General features: G+C 36.9%; 1 protein-coding gene across 15 annotated transcripts in view; it reads right to left on the bottom strand.

Moving 5' to 3' along the window:
• Positions 1–13,909, bottom strand: part of LOC121295452 (ecto-NOX disulfide-thiol exchanger 2-like) — a 114,826-nt gene that overhangs the window by 15,557 nt on the left and 85,360 nt on the right. For 12 of the 15 annotated variants that reach the window (XM_041220074.1, XM_041220085.1, XM_041220075.1 and 9 more), the window contains 5 exons: positions 11,984–12,124; positions 8,754–9,014; positions 6,069–6,302; positions 4,080–4,292; positions 200–306 (listed from right to left, as the gene is read on the bottom strand). In XM_041220074.1, coding sequence (XP_041076008.1) covers positions 200–306; positions 4,080–4,292; positions 6,069–6,302; positions 8,754–9,014; positions 11,984–12,124 — 956 coding nt within the window. The remainder of the gene's footprint in view (positions 1–199; positions 307–4,079; positions 4,293–6,068; positions 6,303–8,753; positions 9,015–11,983; positions 12,125–13,909) is intronic. The other 3 variants (XM_041220088.1, XM_041220089.1, XM_041220090.1) reach the window with 1 other exon arrangement.

The raw sequence follows: 13,909 nt of genomic DNA, 5'->3' as shown, positions 1-13,909 counted from the left end.
AAATTGGAATTAGTATATTCTGGGCACCCCACACAGCTTCATAGCGCTATGGCATTTAGTTGCCCAATTCCCTGCTAAACTAAAAATCAATACCCTGTTAGAAAAGCAATATATTTATCTCAGGAGTGGAAGTAGGGGAGTGGGTAGAGGGTGAAAGAGGGTAAAGAGAAATGCTAACAGAATAAAAAAAATTACCAACCTCTGCTTGCTTGCGCCACATATCCAGGTTCTTTCGCTGGGCTTTCGAGAAATGGTCCCATGCCTTTTGTTTGGCAGAAGCGTGGAATACAGACACAATCTGCTCAACTGTGGTGGCGTGCAGGGCCGGTCACATAGCGAACCCAGTTTGTACCATCCAGAGAGGGCGAATGAGAAGGAGCAGAGGAGTAAAAAAGTGGAATCAGGTAGGTAGCCAGTCATGCTGTACTCTCCGTTACAGCACTGTGCAGGGTTTTGGTTCTGGGTCATGTCTAGCGGGGAGCCATACAAAAAAACATGAAGGACCACAGTCCCGCCATGAGATGACTACTTTCCTAAAACACCAGACTGTGCTGAACACTGCATGAAAATACCTGGCTTGCTACAGTAACTCAAAAACGTCAAGGGTCACCACCGCTGGACTGTGGTGCTTGGTGGTGGGACATTTGTTACCAGTTTTATCCCAGACTGCTTGATTTGAACCTTGGTATCACTGAAATAATACTTGTGTACACTTTAGATATGTACATATCATTTTTATCAGCAAGCCCTCTATCAAGAGCAGTGGTGCCCCATAATATTATTTTATTAGAAATGATGAACGATGAGGGATTGTACATTTTCAGGAATTGCATTAACATCCATAGATACCAACAGGTAACACTGTTAAACTAGCCAAGCAGTTTTGTTGATATTGTTGAATATCTAACTTCTCCAACATGGTTCCTCTTCAGTGCTTGTTTTGACTGCCATGAGTAGAACCACCCATCAAGCCGAGAACTAATATTTTGTGATTCTCCCAAGAACACACCAACAAGAACCTGAAATGGTTTCCCCACCCCAGTTACTTGTCATTTATAGAAGATTAATGAAATAGTGGAGTATAGCTACCCTTGTGAGGTTTGCTCACTTTAATTTGAAGAGAAGACGATTATCCATTGATGACATTTGCTGAGCAAAATGGATGATAAATGTCCTACTCCCTCCATTGCAAACCAACAGGGCTGTCCCAAGACTTTTTTGAAACCACTGTAATTGCCATTGCATGATGTGAAAAAATGGTTAATTAAACAAATCTAGTCCATCACAATATGTTAATGTTGTATATACCCTACTGAATCTAACTAGTGATAATCCCCAAAGGAAAACAAAACAAAAACAAATCGAACAGCTACTTTACTCTTATATACTACTACAGGAAGATGACCGTGATTGGAAACTATTAATTGCATGCAATGGTCGTTATTTTTTTATAACACACCCCTGACTGCAAGCACCAGCAGTAACATTTTCCTTTCCTGCTGTGTCAAAACTATCACAGCAGATGTGAACTCAGTCCAGGCAGGTTGCTTCATATTTACTAAATTTGATAAACCGGATATGCCAAACCAATTGATGTAACAGTGTGTACACTAGAATCGTTATATTCTTGACTTCATAATGTAAATAACAACAAACTAAATAAGAAAAATGCTAAATACCTTTTGAGATTTTTTACTACCAAATTTGAAATGCCCACTTTGCAGCATTTGACATAATTTTCTAAAACTGAGGCAGTCCAGACTATTTTGCTTATGGGCAATCTTTTTTATAATATTATTATTATTATTATTATTTTTTTTTTTTATATTTAAACATGAAAGTATGCCATCAAATGCCTGGCACCTATTTTAGGTAACTATACATTTTTATTCTGAAAGGAATGTACTGTATTTTCTGCAAATGACAAATAATAAAGTGTGATGATTGTTTGGGATTTTGTGTACTTAGAAGATTTTTTTTTTTTTTTTGATGCACAGCACCTGAACATTATCCACTGGGGAAAAATCAATCACTGTTTCGAGCACCAGTGAAAACTCTCATTTCGAATTTTAATCCCCCCTCAACCCAATTTTTATATTGTTGATCTGAGCAAGAAGCCCTTAGTTCGTTACAACAAGTTTTAATTAACATCTCCAGCCAGCTAACAGTTCCTCAGCTATGGCTGATGCTGGAAAAGATAAAGTTAAGGATATCAGCGAGATCAATGTCTGGTTTAGCATCCTTTAATGTGACACCATGAATCAATAGACGGGAGAGGAGTGTGTCTACAGTGCCTGGGGATATATTCGCACCTACTCGTTAGAGCCGACACAACTGCTCTCAACGAACACTCCTCATCTCAGTCTCCAAGGCAGCTCAAGAATGAAAGGTTGTGTTAATTTAAAAAAATATTCTTCCTTATAGGACACTTCCTGATATCCTTCACTCTGCTGCAGCCCTATTTCAGCACTACACAACCGACACAGCTTTTCCTTCTAGATACAATCTCCCACTGGAGTGCAATCTCCTTCACTGTGGGGTGGCGACTCCTTCTAGTATCACAACATGTCTGATTAACAATAAGACTGAGTGACTTCAGGTCAGTGCATTCTCAAACCTTAAAAACGATAAAGAAGGGCCAAAACAATTACTCACATACACTTCAAAATGTGGCAGGGAATAGAACCATTTATAATTTAGTGTAGAATTGTATTTATCATTATTGTTAGACATTAATGATAAATACAATCACATAAGGAAGGCAGTTCATTTTAGATGCAAAAAGCAGCAGCAGCATCCCTAATAATCAAGGGCACTGAGAGATGGGTCAGTAACTGTTAACAATCTTCAGTTTTTACCATAATATATAAAGTAATAAAATAAAAGCAAGTATATCAATATATTTTTCAATACAATTTAGCTTTTTATAGAATATCCTACTGAGATTCTGCCATGGAAACACTATTTCAGTGCTTTGCATGCCATGGGTGTGTTATAATCAGGTCAGTTCTTCAGAGACACTTACATACAAGCTCCATAGTTTTACTTACTTAAAATATATTGCAGACTTATCTCCTTCAGGTTAAGTTGCCCAAGATTGAATTAAACATATAATTTTGAACAAATCAGTCCCTGTGCTAAACAGACGTGGCATTGCATAAGCTTCATGCTACAATATCAACTCTGTGTTACTGTATTTAATGAAATTCAGCAGATCCTACCTGGATTGCATTTATTGCAGATTATCCCAAGAGTGACACAGACCTCCAGAAGACTTACCTTTTTCACGGGTAACATTGATATGTATATGAAAAAAAAAAATAATAAAAGGAAACTGCCCAAGAAAAATATCAAATATTTGTATCTAGAAAGACAAGACAACAGTTTCTCATAGAGTGTACATAGTTTTTTGTTTTTTTCTGGGGGGGGGGGGAGGAAATCATTCTTTTTTTTACTTTCACTCAAAAATAATGTATTTAGTTTTCTAATAAAGATTTTCTCCTTATGTAAAGAGGAACTGAAACCAGCTGGCACATCAAGTGATAAGCAGCATGGGTTTCTGGTCTTTGCATGACGCTAGTACTGACCATCAAAAGCAGAGCAACAAGCTTGAAATGTTTGCTAAAAGATAAATGCACAGATTAGTTGGGTCTTACCACTCAGCTTGTGTGCTCAGTTAGTACACACTCACTGTAATAGCATGAGTAACAGATTAGAAGACTAAACAATCTGTTGTGATTGCAACATTTTAATATCTATATGGTTTTAACTTTTCCATGAACTATACATATTACAACTGCCTTGTAAACGACCATGATAGAGAGGCTATTGTTTATAGTCTTGAAGCGAGGACTAAAGCAGCGGTGAGATAAGTTGTCGATTTGATGTGATAGACGGTGCGTGCAGTGTAGTTAGCCCAGCATTAAGGGTAAAATACAAGAAGAATTGTTCAGTTATATAGCTATTAGTGGTGTGAATGGTAATTAGTGGTGTCCTATTGTTCACTAGACCAGGACTGAAAAAGGAACCCACATCACTGCAAACCCTGGAAGGACTAAAAGCAGACAGGGGATACTCACATTGCACCAGGATCCCAGACAGGGCGTTCATGAACTTCTCCTTGGCCTCCTCCATCTCTTTCTCGTGGGCGGCCTTCTCGTTCATGAGGCGGCGGATGTGGCTGTTGGCGGACTGGATCATGGAGTAGAAGTTGTTGGCATTGCGCCGGTTCACCTCCCCCCGCTCCACCCATGTCAGCAGGATGCGAATCACTTCAGGGAACTTGGAGTCATCTGCAGTACAGCAGTCGGAGGCAGCGGTCAAGGGGATTAGAAAAACAATGCTACTTGCTTCCCAATAACCACATGGTCATTTAAGCTCGGTCGAGAAAAAATAAAAATAAAAAAAACATTGTCTGGCTATCTACAGAAAAACATTCTTCTATAAATGTGATGCATAATGCTTAAGACTGTCACAGTGCTTCATGGCAATGGACTGATTTACTTTGTGGTCCACACAATAACCTACTGGAGTTTGATTATTCAAACAGCATTCAGAACAACACATACGTCTAAGATTAATTCTCTGTTTCAGTATTTAAAATATATTCTACATTAACGCGAAAAGGCAGTAATCATTCAGTATGGACACAGTCTAAGTTTATAAACCAGACCAAGATCATGATCAAATCTTTCAGTCCATTAAAACATTTGTTACCTTTATTATTTAGCACAGGGACATGGAAATCTAACAGTAATCAAATGTATTACAAAACATGAGGCTGATCAACACCACTACTACCATCACTCTGCCAATTACAGTGCATGCTCCACACAATATACTTCCTCAGGCAACACCATGACAACACTTGCTTTCAGACGCTCTAGAGAGTGGCAATTTATATCTCTCTGCATGCTGGCTACCATGCTGATTTTCCATTTCACATTCCTGTCTTTATCGAAAACAAAACACCTTCTATTCATTTACAGTGTAATTATAGTGTCAATTTAAACAGAGACCACTGATTTGTTATTGAGCTGAAACTGCTAGGATGTACAGCTATGGCCAAAGGTTTTGCACCCTATTTAATTAGCTAATTGTGCTTCATAAAGTATAATGAAACCTGTTGAATAATGTTACGTTAACATACTGAATTACATATACTTAATGGAAAACTGAAAATAGAAAAATTTAACATTTTCAAATCTAACATGAAATACTGTACTACTATTATGGATGGCTTTTGGTAGACTTTTACATATTGTAGTTTCTTCGATTACATGATGTTAAATAAAATAATTAAATTCAAAGTGAACTGGTTACAAGTGGGACTGGGGTTTTCATTTCAACCACTGGTCGAATATGGTGAAGGTCTCAATGGTTGCAGGCCGAGGAAAAAAAAACACTTTGAAAAACATCACAAGGACACTCTCTTAAAGTTTGCAAAACGGCATGGTGGATATGAGTTCTGGTCAAAGGTTTTGTGGAGTGATGAAACAAAAATCGAGCTATTTGGTTATATTTGGAGAAAGTCTGATGAGGTGTACAAAGAAAGCACCACCATACTTACTGTCAAGAATGAAGGTGGTAATATCCTTCTATGGGGGCTGTTTTTCCTCTAATGGCCCAGAAAATTCAGTTCCAATACATGGTAAAAATAGATTTCATAGCATACTACAAGATATTGGCCAATAAAGCGCAACGCACAACCAAAACACACATCAAAATCTACTTCAGAATGGTTATTTAAAAAAAAAAAAAAATTCAAAGTTCTGGAATAGCCTAGTCAAAGTCCTGATCTAAATCCAATTGAGAATCTTTGGTGTAAGGCTGTGCACATGAGAAGTCCTCGGAATTTGAATGAACTGGAACAATTGTGTTTGTATTTATGTATGTATGTATGTATCTTTTTTTTTTTTTTATTAGGTCTCAATCCTAAAATTTTAGGTGATGCAAAATTTTGGCCACAGCTGCACATTATAAAACAAAAAACAGCAGACCAGTTAATATAAAACTGTGAACGACTCATCCCTTGGGGTGGGGGAGTGGATTAATAATAAATGCCCTGCCTTTGATCATCTCCGCGAGCTGTCCACACTCGTGCTCGGAGTAGTGAACGATTGGTGGGGGCGAGGGGGGCCGCATCAGGTCCTCCTCCACCCTCCGCCGGTGCCTCTCCTCACGCGCCAGCATGCGCTGCCGGCACTCCCACTCGTAGAAGTCGTCCCGTGCCTGTGCAAAGTCCACGTGGAGGCGCCCCGTGTCCTTCTTGTCAGTGCTGGAGCCTAGTCTGATCCGGTAGCCTGGTTGAAACAAGCGAGAGTCAGGGGGCACTGAATCTCTAGACAGGGAAATGCTTGAAATGTATTAATTGAAATGTAGAATGATTCTCCAGCTACAGTATTTCTGTTAATTAACTAAATATATCTACCACTGACCTATTTTTCCACGGGAAATTCAGAAAATGAAATCAGAATGTGGGAACATTACCAAATTATTTTTCAAATATAATTCTGTGACCGTAGCGTGTACAAACAGAAATACTGTTGGCTCTATTACTGACTCAGTGTACTACATCTCAGTCAATACATCTGAACTAGGGGCATTTATTTTCAATAGAAAATTAATGGAGTGTTTTCTGGGGCATAGGAGTATTTGTAGAAAATAATAAAGTTTAAAATGTGCATAGTCCTAGTCACCTTGCTGTATAGCTGCCTCTCCATACATCTTTATTATTTATCTACACCTCAACTTTTCCATTTATTTCTGTCCATCTATACCATCTAAAATATCAACTAGTTTAACTAGCTGGTCTCCTGTCTCTACAGGAATATCTACATAATTTACATATCTATAAAACACACACTGCGTTTTCTCTATATCATGTATAGGGCTTCTGTTTTTCGGTTTTTATTAATGTATTTTTTGGTGTTTATTTTTAGCTACTTTTGGGTTTTATCTAAATTGTTTTTTTTTTTTTTTTTTACAGGGGTTTCGTTTTTGATATACTGTATGAAATTAGTGTTTTGGGTTACTTTCCAAAATGCTGTGTTTATAAAAATATGTATAGTAGTAACTCGACAGTACTTGTACACTTAAGTTGTAGCTTATTTCCTTTTCTGTCTTCCACAAAGAAATCCCCATGGTCACGAGCACATTCTTCTGGGGTTTTTGTGCGGAGGCATTTTTGTACATTTTGCCACAATTCTGTTTTAAATCCTCTGTATCTTAACTGTAATACAACTTTAAATCCTGCTAACAAGCTTCCATCCTGATTGTAATCTCGTTTTAAATCTCGCAAACAGAGTCTCCAATAGAAATGTAGTAATGTGCTGTCACTCAGTATTCACTAATGTATTCAGAACGAATCAATGATAGATGCAAGTCAGGAAGGTGGGATATTGCCCAGCAGCACTGGGAAAAGTATTTATTATTATTTTTATAGTAAGTTTTATTTTTTAATAGGAAAAGGGTAAAGTCAACGTGAATTTATTAACCATTTACACCGGTTTTCCCGTGTTTACTGGCTATCCACCGATTTTTATTTTTTTTTGTATCAAGGGTGTTTTATTGTTTTTTTTTTTTTCTGGTTAAAACAGAAAATCAGAAGCAATAATCATGTACAACTCCATCCCCCATCCCTTTCCTTAACTATGCCAATAATCCCCCACAGCCTTTCTCTATACCATGGATGAAAAGAATACAGCAAGCCTTATCTAACTGTAGGCAGAGACAGGTAGGCAGGTAAGCAGCCAGCAAGACTAGCTGACAACTAGACCAGGCTAGACAGAATTTAGGGCAGGTTTGCACAGAGGAGCCAACATCTGCCGCGGATGGTTTATAACCCCCAATAATCGTTAAATATTTAATAAAGTGTAAAAATAAAAAAAAAAACAGGATTATTTATGGACAGGCCTCTGCACAGCCATCAAACAGCAATTTTATTTATGGAGTGCTTACAGTTCAAAATGGAAACGGTCCCAGCTGAGACGACAGAACCCTGAAAAACCATAAATAACGCATGAATATTATTTGAGTGTATACCATTTTTAACGCCCTTTGTGCAGCCAGGATATATGGCCCCCTGTTTGCATACATGGAGTGATTTAGAACACCACCAGGGAGTTAGTCAAGTTGCTTAGAAAGAGACATGAGATAGGATAAGCATAAGAGTAAAGAGCCTAGATGGGTTGAAAATGTTTTCCTCTTTTTCATGTATACCCTCTTTTTAACACATTTATTATTCCCTACACTACTCCACCCTTTATCAGTTAAAACCCAACAGAGATAAGCAGCTGCAAAATCCCCTTCTCTCATATCATAAGCAGCGTATCCTAGTGAGAACCACAGTAGGTTTAAACCTACACAGATAGCCTTTGTTTTGAATAACTGGACCAACAGCATTCAGTCCAATTCAGCCCAACCAGGCACTTGGCTTGTTACAGGGTTCGGAAATTACTTCTTCCAAACACCCATAACTATGGGAGTAGTGTTTTGTTTTTGAACCAAACAAAAAGAACTGCTCCAACACCTGGGGGAAGCTAAGGGATTGTGGCATTTTGCTAAATCGACCCATTGGTGTCTGTAGTCGACTAGTAGTCTATTAGTCAAGTTTATGTCTTGTTAACTAGACCAATGAATTAGTTGTCAGCTAGTTGTTGCAGTCATGACCTTGTATTTGTGCTGGGATCTGACTGAATGTTGGCTTTATTCATTTAATAAAAGAAAGCTTAAAAGTGCATGTCAAGACCTACCTGACAGGAAGAGGGCCTTGTCTACTGTGTATTCCTCGGCAAAGCGAATGTGACAGAAGTTTTTCTTGCTTTTGCGAATGGCAATAATCTCCCCGCATTGCTCAAACACCTCCACAATGAGCTGCTCTGTAGCGTTTTCAGGCAAGCCCCCCACAAACACAGTCTTGCAGCCAGGGGGCCTCTGTCTGGTGGCAGGGGGGGGCAGATCTGCGGGAGGAACGAAGGGGCACACTGAGACCCTGCCATCGTGAATACCTGGGTCTGCAAACAAGTAAGCAAAGCAGAGCCAGAACATACAACCATGAAGAACAAATAGGTACTCACCACGACATTTATCAAAAAACAAACACCATGGTTTGTAAGAAATGACAAACTGGTGCTACTGGCATGTCCGAGACTAAAAAAAAGTTGGTTAGTTGCATTAGAATATTATTTGGGATATTTAAGAAGTCACAATATAGCCTGAAGCCAAGTTAATACACAGAATTTAATATACAGAATTATTATTATTTTTTTAAACCTGACATGTCTGTGCATACATTTACATTGTATTTTATTTATGCAAATTAGCTTAGTGATTTCATTTGTACTTAAAACATTTTTTTTTTCTTTTTATTCAGTTATTATATATATATATATATATATATATATATATATATATATATATATATATATATATATATATATATATCTATATATATGCGCCTGTAATAGTTGGACTACCAGAACTGAAAATAAATACACAAATACACATACGTGATTATATCAGGCCTGGCAATCACCAAGGCACACGAATGATATCCCTGCTCTTCTTAATATTCATCCTTTATCATTCAGGGGAATCTTGTACTCATTTTTTTTTCAGGCAAGTGTTAATGCCAATTTAAGCTCAACTGAAATAACAAAATTGTAATTTGGAACTGCTAAGATCATCTTTAATATCTCATCTATATGCTAACACTCTATTTGGACATATAGTGTGTGTTTCCTATGACAATTCAAAACAAAATATTGCTGTTCTATGATCATTTAAAAGCTAAAGCCACCTCCTCAGTAGGATCACAATAATCCTGGTATTTTGGATCAAAGTAATCCTGATCTCCTCTTTAAAGTCTGAAAATCCCAACTGCAACATTTAAACCGTGATTAGAAGTCAAACTGGATTACCAAAACGAAATCAGGATCACAGTAATCCCGATCGCATTTCGATGTTTTGAAAAACACAATTGCACGATATAATCCAGATCAAAACACAGAAATCCGATTACCAAGGTTTTGAAAAACGGCCCCTGTACTACAGTTGGATGAATTGAGTGTGATGCCTTAAACACTCCCCCATTTTGGATTATATTCAATCTGGATTGTTTGTTTATTTTCCTTAATTTATAGAAATTGCAATTGCAATTTTATTCAGTTTAGTTTGTTCCCTCAAGGTTGTTCAAAAATCATTTAAACCTCCATCAGCTCTATTTAGTTTCTTTGATAATAATTTGTTAGCTTGTTTGACAGAAAGCCAAAAGCATATATCGCTCCTGTAATTGCACAGCTATTTGTTCTCAGTCAGGAGTTTTTCCATTTTGATGGCCACTTAACCTCTGAAAAGCTTACAGATTGCAGATCATACACGTGTTAGGCTATGTACAATGTAAGCTTGGGTTTCCAGTTTATTATAATACCCAAGGCTAGGGTTACCAAATTTCCCGAGTGAGAAACCGAGACTTAATTTATTAAACATACAGCCTAATCGCAACTATAAAACAAATAATCCATATGTTCCTTTGCTTTATTTCATTTTTGCTACAGTTTGATACAAAATAACAGAAACTGGACAATTTAACAATTGTACTGTTCCTGACTGGGATAAAACATTAAGGCTGAAAACGGGGACTTTCCCAGTTTCTCCGGGACGTCTGGTAATCCAACCCAAGGTAACATTAGTTAATCAAAAATTAGTTATAATCTTGTGAAATCAGCTGTAAGTAGTTATTTGCTGAAATGGCTGTCTAATTTTAGAACTAAGTTATTAAAAAATTATAATAATATACATAAATATATTTTACAATTAAAGTTAAGCATTAATCCCTCTATTGCACAAAAACCATACCTTTAGACCACAGAACCTTTTTGCCTCAATCTTTCAATTAATGTTTATTAAAATGTTGGAAAAGAGGGTATTGTGCCTTACTCTACTGCCTTCTAGTTGAAACAGGGCTGAAAGTAAGATAGTTTTGATAGAGTTGTTTCTAGCTTTATATGAATCTGAAATTGTGCAATACTGCTTGGATTTTAAAAACAAATGCACCCCCCCCCCCCCCCCCTCCCCCTTTTCTAATTCCACCCAGATATGCTCTGTCTTTGAAAGGAATAGATAAAGAGAGCAACAACCTTCACCTGTCTGATTGTGGAAAAGCCTGGGTCTGGAATAAGCAGAACTGTGGATGGAAAAGCTCAGTGGAGAGAATTTATGTTCCAAACCATAAATTACACATTTTTGGTGCATGTGCAATATGTCAATAATGAGATGTGATGGTTATAGGATCTCAATCAAGAATGCATTGGCCTAAAAACGCTATGAAAAAGGGATCCATGAAACAATAGTCTACACAAATAACATACAGCTATGACTAAAAGTTTTGAATCACCCTATAGAATGAACTAATTTTGCTTCATAAATTTGAATGAAACCTGCTGAATAATGCTACATTAACATATTGAATTACATACCAATTTGTATTTTTCTATATACTTAATAAAAAAACTGACAAACTGAAAAATGTGCCATTTCGAATTCTAACATGAAATACTGTACTACTATCATGGCTTCTGGTAGACCTTTTCAATATCACTTTGTAATTTGATTACATGATGTTCAATAAAACATCTAAGTTATGTTCATATATATATTTTTTTACATGGTCTCAATCCTAAAATTCTAGGTGACGCTAAACTTTTGACCAAAGCTGTGGATGCACTCTAATACAAATTCTGATGACCTTTGACAACAACGGCTTGGATTTGGGTTTAAATGTAATTCTCCAGTCAAAGCCTACAGTTTTGGATTTGAATCAGAACTTCCACTAAAAAGCTATACGCAACACACAAAAACAATCCAACCTCTCAGAGAATTTTCAGAGCTGGAATATAGAACACGAGGCGGAGGAAGACGTTTATTTGGATTTTAGGTTCAAGGGTTTTGAAGAGTGTAAGTAGTAATAATGAAAGCAACTTACTTGGGTTTGAAGGGAAAAGGGTGCAGCTCTTGCAGTGAATGATCTCCTTCACAACTGGCATATCCTGTGAGACCCCTAGTCCAGGCATCATAGGGTTCATTGGAGCAATCCCAGTCATCATCCCAAGGCCAGGGTCGAAGTCTACAGAAAAAAGTGATGTATTGAGAATAAAAGCAACAATTACCTGTATTACTGAAGAGACTTCATAAATGCTGATTTGATTTACAGTATGCTGTAGTTCAGGGATCATTATTTATTTTCCTCATTGTAATATGACAAAATAAAGGGGGGGTGGGGGGTATATAAAAGACTTGTATCCAGCTGTTTTCATCAGCAAGTTTTTTGTTTTCCGTATAGCCAGCTGAACATTTTGATTTCACTTTAAAAAATGACCACCTCACCATCAAGGTGGTACGATGCAATAAAGCCATTTTTCATGATTTTCATATTTATATATTATATACACGGTTCAAAACACATCTACAGACATCTATCTCTCTCCTCTCTCACATATACTGTATATGGAGGCATTTCTCCGTTCCAATCAAGTCTTATTTTGTAGTGGAGTTGCAAGTATAATTGCACACAGAACATATGGGAAAACTAAACAACTTTACTCCATGCTCTTTTACAAAGAGAAATGATCGACTGTTACATCTAAATGCTCTTGGCTTAAACACACACACTCATAAAACCAATAACTGGGAAGAAAAGTGCAAAAAAAAAAAAAAAAAAGCAAAAACTTTAAAGCAATATTGCTGTAATTTTGACAAATCTGAATATATATATAAATATAACACCAAGAAGCCACATTTTTCAAATAGTCAAATCAGCTTACCGTCATCTGAGCCAGTTTTGCTCTGTTGCATTTGAATCACAGACAACAGCGCATGTGTTTATTCATGCACAGTATGTGCCTATTCGGGGAGTTTTGGGGTTTAACCCGAATGTAGAAAAAAGCATTTGAGGTGGAGAAATCGGGTTAAAGCAGATAAAACCTGAAAATCAGATGGCCTAGCAATATGTTACTATAGGAAACAATATTTTATGAACCAACATGTTTTTCTTGCAGAACACTATTGATTTCACTACATTTGTACACTTGGAAATAATAACACCATTTATTCTCAGATAAACCCCACCCCCACCCACCCGTTGAAAAGAATTGAATCTTGAAAGCTTATCGATCTTCTCTGTCTCTTCTATGTATCGAGTGCATCAAAACTAAGTTTTTTTTCTGACGTTTTCTAAAAATTAAGCTGAAACAGATAAAAAAGGGAGATAAAATATAGTTGAAAACACATTATATAAAAAGGGTAGAAAATGTACGATAATTACTAAAAGCTTGCAGGAAAATATTTGGGCTGTGAAAATCTTATCTGGTTTTTTTTTTTTTTTTAGCAAGTTGGTTTCAGTGTAGCCAGCTGAGCATTTTCCTTGCGTTCAAAAATTACAATTTGGCCACCTGGTTGTACTGTGTTTATGCAATAAATATTTAAAAGTGAATGTCAAAAAAAAAAAAAAAAAAAAAATGGACAGGGGAAAAAACAAACAAACTGATAGACAGGTGGATAAAGATGTTCAGATATCGAGCAGATAAGATGGAGAAAGAAGCAAAATATACAAATAGATGCATACATTGTGTAGATGTCGTATTATATATCAAGACAGCAAACTGCCAAAGTCAGCATTTGAAACTGCAGTAACAAAAAGACAGAGAGCAAAGGTAGCAGATAAAAAAAAAGGGAACCAGTGAACACAGAAACAAGAATTTTACTGGAAACAGTGGGTATTCCATATGTTTAATATCATGATAAGCATTACAATGTGAGCTATAATTGTACTTCAACGTTGAGCGAATTGCAAGCCAAACGCCTGCAACTCCACCCCCACCTTCTCGATGCCAGCACGATACACTCCGGCACT

The sequence above is a fragment of the Polyodon spathula genome, chromosome 20 (assembly GCF_017654505.1).
Source record: "Polyodon spathula isolate WHYD16114869_AA chromosome 20, ASM1765450v1, whole genome shotgun sequence".
Taxonomy (NCBI): domain Eukaryota; kingdom Metazoa; phylum Chordata; class Actinopteri; order Acipenseriformes; family Polyodontidae; genus Polyodon; species Polyodon spathula.
This window is presented reverse-complemented; position numbering and strand designations above follow the sequence as displayed.